The sequence below is a fragment of the Mastigoproctus giganteus genome, chromosome 3 (assembly GCF_048544385.1).
Source record: "Mastigoproctus giganteus isolate SK-2022 chromosome 3, ASM4854438v1, whole genome shotgun sequence".
In the NCBI taxonomy this organism is placed as follows: domain Eukaryota; kingdom Metazoa; phylum Arthropoda; class Arachnida; order Uropygi; family Thelyphonidae; genus Mastigoproctus; species Mastigoproctus giganteus.
Window position 1 is genome coordinate 104,484,866 of NC_143577.1, and position 16,862 is coordinate 104,501,727.

General features: G+C 38.8%; 1 protein-coding gene across 2 annotated transcripts in view; it reads right to left on the reverse strand.

Annotated features, from left to right (window-relative positions):
• Positions 1–16,862, reverse strand: part of LOC150088199 (2-oxoglutarate dehydrogenase complex component E1-like) — a 497,346-nt gene that overhangs the window by 12,315 nt on the left and 468,169 nt on the right. Inside the window, exon 21 of one of the 2 annotated variants that reach the window (XM_090370615.1) lies at positions 11,669–11,823. In XM_090370615.1, coding sequence (XP_090226741.1) covers positions 11,669–11,823 — 155 coding nt within the window. Of the gene's footprint in view, positions 1–11,668; positions 11,824–16,862 lie in introns of those variants that run through there. The other variant, XM_090370616.1, reaches the window with a different exon arrangement.

The window sequence follows — 16,862 nt, forward strand, 5'->3', positions numbered from 1 at the left end:
AGTGTCTGCAATTCTGCCCAGACACGATAGGAGGGAGTATATGATGAGAGCCCTGTCAATCAATTCGGCCCTGGAAAGATTGTGCAGGGCTCAAGGGGTAGAATTTTTTTCAGCCTGGTCTGTACTTGTTAACAGGAGAGACTGCTTCTACAGGGATGGGATACACTTAAATAGAAAGGGTGCAAGAATGTTTGCTGATGCTATCGAGGCAATGTTAGGTGGGTCGGAAAACTGCTAGATTGGGGGGATACAAGGACTAATAGATTAACAGTAGCCACTGGCAGAGGTGAAAGTGATTCTTGCACTGCTTCTATTGGAATGAGCCGCAGCCTGGAAAATAAGATGCAGGATATTTCAGAGACTGCTGGGAACCATTGGGGTACAAGTAAACACATGGGTTGTGTTAGGGTAGCTAAGAAAAAGAACAGGTGCATGTATACTTGTGTGTACACCAATGCTAGGAGTTTAGTAAATAAATTTGATGAATTTGAGGTATTGCTCAAAACATCAAAGGCAGATATTGTGGGGATTTCAGAGACGTGGTGTCACACAGATATAAGAAATGCAGAACTGGAATTTGGGGAGTACAATGTCTACAGAAAGGATAGACAGGATAGGAAGGGAGGAGGGGTTATGCTATTAGTTAAAAAACACATAAATTCCAAGGAAGTGAAGCCAGTCGACATCGCTGGACAGTGCAGTGTCAAGTCAGTTTGGTGTGACATAAGCATTGGGAGATCAAAATTGAGAGTAGGAGTGTGCTATAGGCCTAATGACTCTGATGAGTATAATAAGAAACTGTTCGGAGAAATAGAGTGGGCCAGTAAATCAGAGAGTCTTATAATGGGGGATTTTAATTTCCCAGATATTGACTGGAATTTGGGGGCTGGTCACTCACACAGTAACAAGGCTTTTGTGGATTTATTGGATGATTGTTTTCTACATCAGCATGTTCGGGAGGTAACTAGAGGGAGTAATACTCTTGATTTGATTATCAGTAGTGATTCTTCATGCATTAAGAATCTGCAGATAAATGAACCACTTGGTGGCAGTGATCACAGTGTGCTGAAGTGGGATTTACTCAAAGAGGTAACTACCATTAGGGGTAAAGGGAAGGGGTATTGCTTTCGTAAAGGCGACTACAATGGACTGAGACAGTATTTAAATTCTATACAGTGGGATCAACTGATGATATTGCCAACAGCAAATTCAAAATGGGAAGCATTCAAAGAACTTATCGTGGAAGCTACTAGGCTTTACATACCAACTAAGAAATATTGTTCAAGGTTTAGGCCTAAATGGTTGTCAGATGAACTAATGAGGCATATGGCAGAGAAGAAAAATGCATGGGATACATACAAATTAACACGTGACACGGACGCCTATGATAGATACAAGTTGATCTGTAACCAAGTTACAAAGGAGGTTAGGCAGGCGAAGGCAGATTACGAGAGATCCTTGGCAAGGGATGCGAAGAAAAACAGCAAAGAGTTCTTTACTTATGTAAACTCTAGAAGGAAGGGGATGAATCAGATTGGTCCACTTGAGATCGATGGGTCAACTGTTGATGACCCTGCTCGGGTTGCTAACAAACTAAATGAATATTTTGCATCGACATTCACACATGAGGAGTTATTCAGCGAGGGGAATGCCAGAGGTGTATTCAACTCTAGCAGTAAGCTAGAGAATCTTGTAATAACTGAGAGCAAAGTGGAGGAGAAATTGTTGAAGATAAACACAAGAAAGGCACCTGGGGTGGATGGGATCTATCCAGTTATATTAAAGGAGGCAGCAAAGGAGGTAAGCAAACCCTTAGCCATAATTATGAGAGCTTCCTTGGACTCAGGGGAGGTACCCATTGACTGGAGATGTGCAAATGTGACCCCAATTCACAAAGGGGGATCAAAGGCTGACACAAATAATTATAGACCTGTGAGTTTAACTTCTGTTCCCGGAAAATTAATGGAGGCACTGGTTAAAGAAGCACTGCAGGATCATTTAGACAAGACTTCAGTTATAGCTAGGACACAGCATGGTTTTGTTAAGGGGAAGTCTTGCCTGACCAATTCGATTGGATACTATGATGCAGTCACAAAAGAACTGGATGCAGGGAATAACTTTGATATTATATACTTGGATCTTAGAAAGGCTTTTGATACTGTTGCACATGGAAGACTGCTGCACAAATTGGAGCAGTGTGGCATTGGAGGCAAGTTGCTGCTATGGATAAAGGGGTGGTTGAGGGGGAGAAGACAGAGAGTGGTAATCAATGGACACTGCTCATCGTGGACTCCCTCAGGGTTCAGTATTGGAGTCCCTCAGGGTTCAGTATTGGGGCCTTTATTGTTTTCTGTATATATAAATGATATTGATGATGGTATATCAGGCTTAATGTCCAAGTTTGCAGACGATACGAAGGTTGGCAGGGTTGTCAAGGACACTACTGACACTATGCTGCTGCAACAGGATTTGGAAAGGTTGAGCAGATGGGCTTCGAGGTGGCAAATGAAGTTTAACATTGACAAATGTAAAGTACTACATATGGGAAACAGCAACCCCAGAGCAACGTATCAACTCTGTGGTACTACACTGACAGTGGTAGAGAATGAAAGGGACCTGGGGGTGGTGGTGCAGGCAGATATGAAGTTCTCTGAGCAGTGCAGACGAGCTGCAAGAGTAGCTCATGGTGTATTGTCAATGATATATAGGAATTTTTCTAGCAGGGATAAGGAGGTGATTATTCCCTTGTATAAGGCAATGGTCAGGCCACACCTAGAGTACTGTATACAGGCCTGGAGGCCTCATTTCAGGAAGGATGTAGAGCTGCTGGAACGAGTACAGAGAAGGGCAACTAGATTGGTGAATGGGACAAAGGGGTGCTCTTACGAAGAAAGGCTTAAGTTTTGCAAATTACAGTGTCTGGAAACTAGGCACCAGCGGGGTGATCTGATAGAGGTGTACAAAGCCTTGAATGGTTTGAGCATGCTCAATGCTGATGGGATTCTTCCTCTAGCTCAGAAAAATCACCTGAGAGGGCATAAATTCAAATTGAGGAAAGATAGATGTAGGATAGATGTGCGGAAATTTGCCTTTAGCCAGCGGGTGGTTGGTGGGTGGAACAGACTTCCATCCCTTGTCGTGAAAGTTGATAGCCTAAATAAGTTTAAGGCTCAGCTGGACAGGTATTTCGAACGAACAGAGGGGTGAAGTGGAAGTGGTTATTTTTATTTATTTATGTTACTTTTTTTTTTTTTTTTGCTGATGCTGCATAAGCTTGCTTTCTTGCATCAAATGCCTCTACTAATGCTAATGCTAAAACTTCTGGCACTCCCCTCATTGAATAACTCCTCATGTGTGCATGTACATGCAAAATACTCATTCAGTTTATCAGCTACCTGAGCATGATCATCAATAGTCAACCCAACCTATCCTAGAGACCAGTACATCCAAGAAAGGAAGGGTACCTCCTGTCTCCACCTCTGAGGTAAATTGTATAAATTTGGAGAAGCTATTAAGCCAATGGAGTGCATCATCCTCTCTCCCCTTCTGGACCACGGTGAAGGTATCATCAACATACCTTTTCCATTTCTTTATGGGAAACTGACATCCAATAAAAATCCTGTCCTCTAACTCCTCCATGGCCAGATTGGCCACGATGGCGCTAATAGGAGATCCCATGGCTGTACCGTGAACCTGTTTGTACATAACACCTTGGTACGCCATAGTGGTGCTGGCCAGACAAAGTTCCACACCAGAACAAATATCCTCTACATTTAAAAGCGATCTATAACCCAAAGAGACATCATTACTCAAAGATTTTCTAACACAATATATTCCATGTTTAATTGGAATGCATGTGAATAGTTTGTTTGTTTGTTATTTGGTTTTTAGGAGCATTAGCAACTAAGGCCATATTGCTCCGGGATATGCGGTGGTCATTCCCTGACCTTTCCGCATCCTCCGTATTTAGTGGTGACGGGCTCGAACCCCAGTCTAATCAAGAAGAGTGTGCTACACACTGCTGCTCCTTCCCACCTGGCTACGGAGGCGCCATGTGAATAGTGACACCACATCAAAAGAAATCATGCTCTCATTTTAGGCCCTAGGCTCAAAACTTCTGTGTTTAAAAAACCTATATGCAGAGGCCAGTACACCCATTATAGTTCAGCACAAGCTGGGCAGCATAAGAATAGTGTAGTGAAAGCTCTACTAGATAGAGCAGGGTCACACTGCACCACCTCTGAGGACAAAGAATGTGAAATTCGACGAGTCACAGCAGACCTTAGAAAATGCGGATACCCCCAGAGGTTCATAGACAGATTTAGTAGAGGAATAGAGTCTAACCGTCAGGAACCGTTTGTTCCCGTGGCTACCGCATACATTCCTTACTATCCGGGCGTTACTGAGCATCTCGCTAGAGTTTTGCGGGGTTATAAAACACGCTGTGTGCAGCTTCCCGGGCGGAGGTTGCACACAGTGTTGTCTCAGGTAAAAGACCCAATAGCAAAGGACCTGAGTAGTGGAGTAGTATACAGGATAAAATGCCCGGATTGTGGGGAATGTTATGCGGGCGAGACAAAACGACGGCTCAAGGATCGTCTGGGGGAGCATGCAAATGCTATAAAAACCGCTGATTACAATAAGTCTGCTGTGGCCAAACATTTTTGGGAGAAGTAGCATCAAATTTCCCCAGAGGATGCGGTTATCGTGGATCGAGCACATGGGTTCTGGAACCGTAAATGGCTCGAGAGCCTACGAATCTGTTCATCCGACCACAATATTATGAATAGGGACAGAGGTATGCGTATGCATCCTCTGTTTGAAACTATCATAAGTGCGGATGAACGGTTTTGCTTAACATGTTCCCGAGCTATTTCCGCTTCCAGTTCAGACCATGCGCCGACTGCACCACGTGTATAAGTACCGTGAGCCTGTTATATATGGACGTGCTGCAGGAAGTTTTGTTACTGCTGAGGAAGGAAGCCGATGCTTCTGAAAGCTCCAGAGATTTTTATCGCTCTTAATTCGGTTTATTTTTGTGTATTTTATCTCAAGGCTTTTATCACAGTTTTAATGTTTTTTACATGAATATAATTTAATTTAATATAATAGCAGTTTTTGTAAATATTTATTTTATTTTAATATGTAAATATTTTAGTTACAGTAAATACTTATTCTTATGGTTGGTGTGTGAGCTGATTTAATGTAAAATATGAATTTTCCCAACCTCAGAGGTCTTTTTCAGGATATTAAGCCTGACTTACCTTCATCAATACCGTTAATAAATACAGAAAACAACAATGGACCCAACACTGAGCCCCAGGGATTCCACTAATAACATTAGTCCACAAAGAGCAGTATCCACTGTCTTCTCTCACTCAACCATTCCTCTATCCATAGCAGCATTTTTCCCTTAATGCCATAATGCTCCAATTTGTACAGTAATCTTCCATGTGCAACAGTATCAAAAGCTTTCCTAAGATCCAATTACAGTCAGTCCTTGTATAACACGTGTTTATACTACATGAATTCCATCATACATGATTTATAAATAGGGGAACGATATCGTATATAATATGAATCAAATTAGCTTATGCACGATTTGCCTTTGTGTATACAAGAAATGGCAGTTGAATGCGGAATCACCCCAACCAAACGCAACACATACATTTTCAGAATCTTCTCTTTGCAACACGAAGAGAAGATTCTGAAAATGTATTTATGTTTTTTATATCAGTGAAGGGGGAAACACATTTCACCATAATAAAGTAAAAATCCACACAATTCCAGCTATCGGTATTATCGCAAATGCAATTAGATTGAGTTTACTACCTGTTTTAACAGATTCCACTAACAGAAATGCAACTGGAAATTGTTTTTATTGTTTTATGGCAGTAACCCCCAGAAATGTGCTTTAGTAAAGTGCGAGCTAGTAAGGTGTTAATGGTGTGTCTCTGCCTTTACAGTTTGTTTATTCAGTTGCTATATGTGCGCAGCTTTGTTTATGTGTATTAAGCGTGCCTCCTCATTTTGTAATTGTGCTTTATTTCCTAAAAATGAGTAAAATACTTAAAAGATGTGAAATGGAAGCATCCTGGTGAATCCACTACAGATTCAGAGAGAAAAAGAAAAGCAATATCGATAGACAGAGGCGGATTGGGTCAAAAATTCTTACCCGGGAAAATTTGTAGCGGCGGCCTCATACTAGCGTTTATGGCCAAAATCACACCAGCCTCCATCATCTTCTGGCCTCCGGCCCACTGGGGTTTCACAATTAAGACTTATAGCCAGTCCGCCTCTGTCGATAGAGAAAAAATATGAAATTGTGAAACACTTTGAGCGAAATGAAAGACCATGTGATATTGCACATGCTACTGGCCTAATTGAGGCAACGCCAAGAATTAGAAAGAATGCAGAGAAAATAAAAACAACTTTCATAGCAGGAACAAATCAAAGTGTAACATAATCCATTAGATCAAGACACAAAGAATTGGAATGGCTGTCATCTGTTTGGATTGAAGATCAAACAAAGAACAAGTTTGCTTACGATAGAAGCAAAAGCATTATCAATAATTTATAACGTAACAGTCGTAATAACATATGTAACTATTTTATTGCAATTATTTATTGTGTTTGGTAATGTTTTGGTTACAAATATGTGTTCAATATTGAGTGTTCAGCACCTAACCCTATTTTTTTTCCATAGGGCCTTTTATTTATACTGCACGATTTTGCATTGCACGAGGGTTTCTAGGAACACAATTATTGTGCTATATGAGGACTGATTGTATATGATATCAAAATTATTTTTTACATCCAGTTACTTTGTGACCACATCATAGTATCCAATTAAATTGGTCAGACAAGACTTTCCCTTAACAAACCTATGCTGTGTCCGAACTTTAACCGAAATGTTGTCTAGATGATCCTGCAATGCTTCTTTAACCAGTGCCTCCATTAATTTTCCCAGAAGAGAAGTTAAACAAACAGGTCTTTAATTACTTGTGTCACCCTTTGATCCTCCTTTGTGAATTGGGGTCACATATGCACATCTCCAGTTGATGGTATTGACTGGAGATGTGTGTATGTATCTGAAGATTCTTAATGCATGAATAATCACTGCTGATAATCGGATCAAGAGTATTACTCCCTCTAGTTGCATCTCGAATATGCTGATGCAGAAAATAATCATCCAATAAATCCACAAAAGCCTTGCTAGTGTGCGAATGACCAGCCCACAAGTTCCAGTCAATATCGGGAAAATTAAAATCCCCCATTATAAGACAATCTGATTTACTGCCTCATTCTATTTCTTTGACAGCTGTTCATTATACTCCTCAAAGTCATTAGGCCTATAGCACACTCCTACTCTCAATTTTGCTTTCCCAGTGCTTCATCATCATCACCATCAGCCATTTTCAATCCACTGCAGGATGAAGGCCTCTCCAGCAATCTTCCAGTTGTGGTTTGTTGGTTTTTAGGAGCATTAGCAACTAAGGCCATATTGCTCCGGGGATATGTGGTGGTCATTCCCTGACCTTTCTGCATCTTCCGTATTTGGTGGTCATGGACTTGAACACCAGTCTAATCAAGAAGCGTGTAGTACGCACTGCTGCTCCTGCCCACCTGGCCACGGAGGCGCCAACCTTCCAGTTCCTTCTGTTTTGTGCAATGGCCATCCATTTACTACCCACAAACCCATGAATTTCATCTGTCCATCTCTGTTGTTGTCTTCCAGGTTTTCTTCTATCTCCTCTTGGGTACCATTCTGTTATTTTCTTAGTCCATCTCTCATTATGACTTCGAGCTATGTGTCCTGCCCATGACCATTTTAGTTCTTTAGTTTTAGAATGTCCTTTACTTGAGTTTGCTGCCTAATCCATGTGTTTCTCTTATTATCTAACAGTCTAATTTCCAATATAATTCTTTACATTCTTCGCTGTGTAGTTCTCAGCTTCTCTTCCATTCTTTTGGTGAGTGCCCAAGTTTCACTTCCATAAGTCATGGTGGGGAGTATACATTGGTTCATTATTTCGCGCTTCAGACAAATTGGGATATTGCTCTTCAGCATGTGACTATATTTTCTGAATGCTATCCATCCAAAATTTATTCTTCTCTTGACTTCCAGCCATTTATCATTATTACAGCTAATAACCTGTCCCAGATAAGTATATGACTCCACCTTTTCAATTACTGCCCCTTTAATCATTATGTCCCTTTCTGTGGCATACTTGTTCATCATTACTTTTGTTTTAGCATATTCATCTTTAGTCTGAAATCCTTACAACTCTGCAACTGATTAAGATTTTCCTCTAATACTTTGGGATCATGTCTTATGATCACAATATCATCTGCAAATCGTAGATGGTTTACGTACTCTCCATTCACACTGACTCCTTTCTGCGACCAGTCTAATCTTCTGAAAGCTTCCTCCAGGGCAGCAGTAAACAATTTTAGAGATATTGTGTCTCCTTGTCGAACTCCTTTCTCAATTTTAAATTTACTACTGTCTTTGTCTAGTCTAATAAAGGAGGTAGCATTCTCATAGATTTTCTTCAAAATCATAATATATGGGGTATGTATGCCTTGTCTTTCCAGTGCCCGAAACGTTGCCTTATGCTGTATAGAGTCAAATGCCTTTTCATAATCCACAAATGCCAGGCATAATGGTGTTTTATATTCATTTGCTTTCTCCATTAGCTGTGATATTACGTGAATGTGATCTATAGTCAAGAATCCTGTCCTAAAGCCAGCTTGTTCTTTCGTTTGATTCTCATCAAGTATTCTTTCTAATCTGTTAGTAATGGCCCTTGTGAACAACTTGTAGATGTGGGATAACAAGCTAATTGGTCTATAATTTCCAATCTCTGATTTATCTCCTTTCTTATGCAGTAAAATTATGATTGCATTATTCCACTCCTTAGGCATCACACCTTTTCTAATGCATTCTGTGAAGAGTCTTGTCAGTTTTTGTGTCATTTCTCTTTCTCCCAATTTTAACAACTCTCTAGTAACTTCATCTTTTCCCGGGGCTTTCTGATTCTTCATTTTCGTCAAAGCATGTTCTACCTCATCAGGCAGGATATCAAGTATGTTGTATGTGTTACTAATTTGCAATCCATCTTCCCCACTGCTGGCATCATTACCTCGCTCCTTGTATAATTCTCTCTAGTAGTCTTCTGCTATTTGAATTATGCCTTCTCTGCGATTTATAAGTACACCATCGCTATTCAGTTTCAGTATCATTTGTCTTTCTGCTCATGGCTGCTGATTTAAATCCTATGTTTTCCCTTAATGCTTGTTCTACTTTTCTTGTGTTAAATCTTCTTATGTCTTCTCTGGGTCTCTTTCTAATGGCTTTGCATAACTCAGTATACTCAATTTCCTCCTTGTCAGTGTTTATCTTTCTCTTTATTTGTCATCTTTGGTTCATCATAACAAGTGTTTCTTGACAAATTTTTTCTTCTTTAGATTTCTTTTTACCTCTAGGTTTCTTTGGCTTTATCACTTTCAGAAAGTTGTAATATTCCTCGTCGATGTCTTGGTCCTGAGCCATCTGTAGAAGCTCAAACTTGTTCTTAAGTTCCAGTACATACTGCTTTTTCTGCTCTTATATTATCTCAAAGACCTTTGTATTATTTACTCGAGTCAGTTTTTTCCTTTAATTTCTTACATCTATATCAAGTGTGCATCTTACTATTCTGTGTTCACTTCGAACATTTACCTTGTTCAGGACAGTAACATCATTCACGTGATGAAGTCGATTTAATTAATTGTTAATCCATTTGGGCTCTTCCATGTTTTTTTCTCTTCACCCTTTTCTTGAAAAAAAGTGTTCATTACTGACATACTTCGAGATGCCAATTCCACAAGTCTTTCACCTCTTTCACCAATTCCAAAATTTCCTATAGTTCCCTTTTCTGCACTGTTTTATCTCTTTCCAAACTTAACATTCCCAGCGTCACACCAAACTGACTCAAAACTGCACTGCCCATCTATGTCAACTGGATGCATTTCCTTAGATTTTGTGTGTTTCTTAACCTGAATGCAGAATTGGAATTTGTACTCCCCAAATTCCAATTCTGTATTCTTTATATCTGTGACATGACGTCTCGACTGATATCCCAACAATATCTGCCTTTGATGTTTTGACCAGCACCTTAAATTCATCAAATTTATTTACTACACTCCTAACATTAGTGTACATGCAAGTTATGGAAGAGTGGTGGTGATGCTGTTTGGGTATGTGGTTTGTGAATATCCAAGTTTTTGACATTTATAACATCTCATATGATTTGGAATGTATGGTCATACACGACAGTTTAAGTAAACTGGCTTTACTGAAATTGGCAGATCTGGAGTATTAAAAGTTAATATGATATCATGTGTTGGAACTAGATTTTCATCCTTACGAATCTTAAATTTCTGGCTTGTGTTACTTTCTGGTCATGCAGTTCTTTGGGGCGCCTCCGTAGCCAGGTGGGCAGGATCTGCAGTGCGTAGCACATGCTTGTTGATTAGACTGGGGTTCGAGCCCGTCACCACCAAATACGGAGGATGCGGAAAGGTCAGGGAATGACCACCGCATATTCCTGGAGCAATATGGCCTTATTTGCTAATGCTCCTAAAAACCAAATAACAACAACAAGCAGTTCTTTGACTATTTTGTCCTCTGATATATATAGCAGGTCCCATTCAGGTATAACTCCTTTTGAGGAGTTAAACATGGCATGTGGGGTGATTAATTAGGATTCCACTTATGGAAGTCATTTTTAATGTCAACTTAGATTGTCTAGATAGTGGGATATCCATTAGTATATCTGATTGCAATCGACTGACCATTTTTGGTGATCCTACTGCATTTTCAAGACGACCCCTTTGCATAATGAAAGGAGACAGCTTACTCGCAGGTTCTGACAATGAGTGTACAATCAGGAATGCTGGCAGTGCTTTTCATTTGTATTCTTTTTAATCACCTTGAATGAGAGAGGTCATGGTGGATAGTCAATTGTATCCATTCTCTGCTCCTTTTGGCCCTGGGAGTTAGCTTTCCCACCCAGGTTTCCGGCCTTGCCAGGGGAGATAAGCACAGTGCAGCTGGGGTAACTAAGTGGCAAGATTATTCTGCTTGTTAAAGACGGGAAAAAAGAGAAAGGTGTTTTTCCTTTCTGGGAATTGTTTACCGTTCATAAAGAAATATCTACTTATTTAGAATAAATGTAAGAAAAACTTTAAAAACTAAATAGAACCTGTTGTTTTGAAATAGATTGCTTTATAATTCGCACAAAGATTCATTTGGCAACAAGGACCTTTGTATTATGATTAACAAGGATGGTGGCCTTCACTAATTTACTGACAGGGAGAGTGGCGTTCTGGCTCATTTTCTAGATTTTATTGGCAAAAATAGTTAGCAAGGAGACCTGAAAATGTGTAATTTATTTTATTTGAAAATAAATAAATAAATAATTATATTAGTTTTTAATAAATTTAAATTTTATTAACTTTATTGCTTTCCAATTGAAGGGTGTATCATCCATTGACTGTAATATGCAATGCAACAGAAATGGAAACACACAGAAAAGTTTTTTTTTTTTAAGCTAACTAAAATTGAACAATTATAGCCATATTCACTAATGGGGGGGGGGGGGGAAACAACAATTTTACATACCTAATGTGCCTTTTATGATTAGTAACCGTTTCTATATGAGGCTGAACATAAGCCCAGTAGCCCTGGTTTTTGTGTTCCTCCTGAGACCAAACCATACGAGCATTTGGATACTTATTTATCTCTGCCATTACAAGATCAAATGGAAAAGGACATAACTGAAATAACAGCAAACAAAAGAATTTACAAGAAATAAAATTATTTTTAGCAGCTATTACATGAAATCTTACAAGCTCAAATTATTATACTGCATAACAAGTACAGGGAAGTGAACAAAATAATGGAAACACTTTTGATAAAATACGAAAGCAAAGGGTAGCCCAACATCACATGCGTTAATACGGTGTTGGGATACCCTTTTCTTTTAAAACAGCTTGTATTCTATGTAGAATTTAAGTAAATCTTGAGCTGTCTTAAGGGGAATATAAGATAAGATTGCTTCATGGAGGAAAGTTTCAAGCTCCTTGAGTGATTAAGGTGGAGGGAATCTGCTTCTCACTCTCCTCACCAAATATGTCCACAGTATTTCAATAATGTTTAAATGGTGAAATAGATTGCTTTATAATTATATAATTAAAGATATCATATATTACCATTAGTAGAGGCATATGATGCAAGAAAGCAAGCTTATACAGCATCAGCCAAAAAAAAAAAAAAAAAACATTCCCATTTTACCCATCCATTCACTCCAAATGTTTGTCTAGTTCTGCCTTGAATTTATTCAAGCTGTCAACTTCAACAGCAACAGATGGCAGTTTGTTCCAGCAATCAATCACATTCTGGCTAAAGGAAAATTTCTGCACATTATTATTATTATTGTAATTAGCCATATGGCGCAAGGAAGCCTGAGGCTATTGCTGCGCCAGCCAAATAAAAAAAGAAAACAAAATTCTGAGTTACCCACAGAGAGAGAGAGAGAGAGAGAGAGAGAGAGAGAGAGAGAGAGAGAGAGAGAGAGAGAGAGAGAGAGAGAGAGAGAGAGAGAGTTGTTGTTATTTGGTTTTTAGGAACATTAGCAACTAAGGCCATATTGCTCCGGGGATATGCGGTGGTCATTCCCTGAACTTTCCGCACTCTCCGTATTTGGTGGTCATGGGCACGAACCCCGGTCTAATCAAGAAGCGTGTGCTACGCACTGCTGCTCCTGCCCACCTGGCTACGGAGGCACCCAGAGAGAGAGAGAGAGAGGGAGCGAGAGAGAGAGAGAGAGAGAGAGAGAGAGAGAGAGAGAGAGAGAGAGAGAGAGAGAGAGAGAGAGAGATAAGGAAATCACCAAGAAAGAGAAGAATGATGACATCCAGCTCAGGACCATGGGTGTGCCAAGCCCATACTCACCAGATGTGAGCCCCTGGGGTTCTACAACTGTCTTTCCTCATTTGAATTTATATCCCCTCAGGGGATTAATCTGAGCAAGAGGAAGAATCCTATCAGAAATGAACTTGATCTAACCATTCAAGACATTAATACACCTCAATCAGATCAACTTGCAGGTGCCTTGTCTCTAAACACTGTAATTTGCAAAACTTAAGCCTTCCTTCGTAAGAGTAACCCTTTGTTTCATTCACTAATCTTGTTGCCCTTCTCTGTACTCATTTCAGCAGCTCTACATCCTTCCTAAAATGAGGCTCCCAGACTTGTACACAGTACTCAAGGTGTGGCCTGATCATTGCCTTATACAAAGGGAGAATCGCCTCCTAAACCCTGCTAGAAAAATTCCTGTATAACAGGATTTCACAAACTTTTTCAAGTGTGGAATGGTGTTTGCAGATTTCTTTTTTTTTCACAGCCCACCTATAGCTATAAATTAATGTATTTTCAATAATTATACTTGTAGGTTCAGAAATAATGCAATTAGGTATTCATTAACACCAGTAAATATAAATAAATTATAGGTAATTAATTTCTTTGTTTTTTATCAAAAGTTTACATAAAATTGACATATTTATGAATCTCTTTATGGGAAAATAAATATTTATTTAATGAGTAGGGTGATGCTGTTTCCCCATCGGCTTCAAACAGCACGGGTTTTACTATAACATGGTTTTCAATTAAGTTTAAGTCAAATTTACCGTACATATTAAAACTCATTCAATAGCCTAGACACGTACTCTATATATATGCTGCATTGTCATAGCCTAGGTATGGTACAATATGCTGTGGTGCCAACTCTATTGTCTCGCATGCACATGTGACAATAGCTCCCCCTCGGGCAGTCAGCTGCAACGTGCAACAGTGTTCAGTATTCTTAATTTCATCTTGTTTTTGAGATGACGTGACAGCTTTTCAAACTTTTCATTTCACATTTTTTACCCCTTTAAATAGGATCAAAAATATATCTGCATCTTGGCTAGAAATCACTGCCAACAACGTGCATTCTTTTGGCAGCATGTTTTGCCCATTTGGTAAATGATTTCGCTGATTTTGAATCGTAAGTTCAGACAACTGCCGAAGGCCAGAAAAGACTTGGGATTCGAAACTTTGGACACTGTCAATGTATGTGACTGCCTTGAGTCGCATGCAAGTGACTTAGATGGTGCAACTATCCTTGAAATTGATGAGCAAACTGCATATGAACAATAGGAAAACAATTCTGAAGTGGTACCAAAAGTATTTTCAACAGAAAATTGGAGAAAGTTTTTCGGTGGTTTGACATGGCCTGCAAGGTGATTATGAATGGAGATCCGAAGGTTGAACATAACATCAAGATACGGCATTTTTTTACAAGATGGGATTCGATGCTACAAAGACTTGAACACCAAGAAAAAGAAAAGACAACTTCACCAGACTTCATTATTGAAATACCTAAATAAACATCTGCCTTTTTTTAAAGCTTTTTTTCTCGTCTCTCATGATGTTACCATTTCATTAAAAAAAATTTTTGCAATATTTTTTTATTTCAAATCCTTTTAATTGGCTATCAAGTGCAAATTGTTTATAGATTTTATTATAATTTTTTTACAGACTGTTTCTCTGGTATGCATTCAATTAATGGTAATGGAGACATCATTTAACCGCCAACTCAAACTACCTAGAAACCTTCCATTGGATCAATGATCGCCAGTATGGATTTCGTCAGTGTCGATCCACTGGTGATATTCTGGTTTATGTCATTTATGGAGAAATTGAAGGGAAAAGTTTGGTGAAACACAAGCAGTTGCTCTTGACATCTCAAAGGCTTTCAATCATGTTTGGCATAGAGGTCTTCTAAACAAGCTTCCATCTTATGGTTTACCAACTGTTCTTTGTAATTGGTTATTCAGTTTTCTCTCTGATCGTTCACTGAGAGTGATAGGTGATGGCTCTCTGTCTTCTAATTTCTCCACTAATGCTGGTGTCCCCCAAGGTTCAGTTCTTTCCCCCACTCTTTTCCTCTTGTATATTAATGACTTTCTTCCATCGATTGGAAATCCTATCCATAGCTTTTCCAATGATAGCACATTACATTCCACTTTTCATTTTGAGAAACCTTGCCCTGCTCAATCAGCTTCAACTTCTCGAATATCAGCTACCAATTCCTTAAATGCTGATCTCCACGTAATTCTCCAGTGGGGCAAAGACAACTTAGTTGATTTCAATCCTTCTGAAACTCAGTCTTGTCTTATATCTCACAAAAAGGATTCTTCTGCTCCTATGCTTATCTTTGGTGATTCTCCGATTTCTACGCAAAATGATATATCTCTTTTGGGGATTACCCTGACTTCTAATCTCTCTTGGCACAAGCACATTACAAATATTGCTTCCTCTGCATCTAAAAATCTTGGTTTTTCTCTTTCACTCTCAGCGTTACTTTTCTTCCAAACAGCTGTTCACTCTGTACAAATCATAAATACGCCCAACCATGGAACATTGTTCCCACATCTGGAGTGGTGCACCCAATACCTCTCTCAGGCTTCTAGATTCCATTCAGAAGAGGGCAGTTAAGTTAATTAATGATTCGTCTCTAACTCTGCACTTGCTGTCTCATAGACATACTGTTTCTGCTGCATGCCTTTTCTACAGATATTTTCATGGGCACTGTTCTTCTGAATTGGCTTCTATAATTTCTGTTCTCTCTTTGAAAACAGTCCGAACATGTGCTGCCACCAGCCAACATCCATTTACTGTCCAACTTCAAACTCACAGAACCAACTTTTCATCTTCCTCGTTTATTCATTCAACTGGCATTTTCTGGAACAACCTTCCTTCATACGTATTTCCTGAAAATTAGTCTACAGAAGTTCAAGTCTAATGTCAACAAATATCTTCTTTCATCTTCTTAAACTCCAGCTCAAGCATGGTACTAAGTACCATAGGTTGTAATACCGCTCGTGTTTGGGATTTTCATAAAAAAAAAAAAAAAATTAAAGCCCATTATAATTATACCTCAATCAGCATGGTCTCACATAACATGGAAAAGTTTTAGTACCAATTATCAGTGCTGTGTGGGGTATTGCTGTAATTTTAAATTGGGGGAAAAGATGCAAATTGATTCTCAAATCTGGCTCAACGTTCAATCTGTTCTGGCATTTATTTAAAAAAAAAAAAAAAAAAAAATACTAATGTTGAGAATCTGGTTTCACACTTGTAAGTGGTTACAAATGGCAGAAGAAATTTCAGTGCTTTTTCTATATAATCTTCATGGCAACTTAGTCAAAAATTTATCAATGAGACCTGATTGAAGCAGTCTTTTAATGCTGTGTCACATGACAGTTCAACAACAGAATCGATTTCTTGTTAATCAAGACAAAATTCTTCCACATGTTCCACATTAAAAGTAAATGGGTTTCGAATCCACATTTTACTGCTGTCAATAGGAGGAAAATATTCTGGAAAGTTTGATTTCACATAAGCAGGACACCTTCACATATGTCAAATAAGTTTAATTTGACTTACACAGTGAAATTCAATTTCACTGTGTAATAAGTCAAAGTCTTTCTTTTTATAAAGGTGCGATTTTAATTGGTTAATTAATGTGTCCTTAATTGGTCCACCTTAATTAACAAATTAAAATCATTAAACCTGTCTTTAAATTTGAATATTGCATCCTTTGCTGGAGGATGTTGCTTCAAAAACAATAAGTACTCATTCTTCATTTCGATTAGTCATTTCAATACATTCCCTCTTGATAACCATCGAATTTCACTGTGTAACAGAAAATGTTCATAAATACTTCCTAATTCTTTGCATAAAGCAGTAAAGATTCTGGAATGCAAGGAAC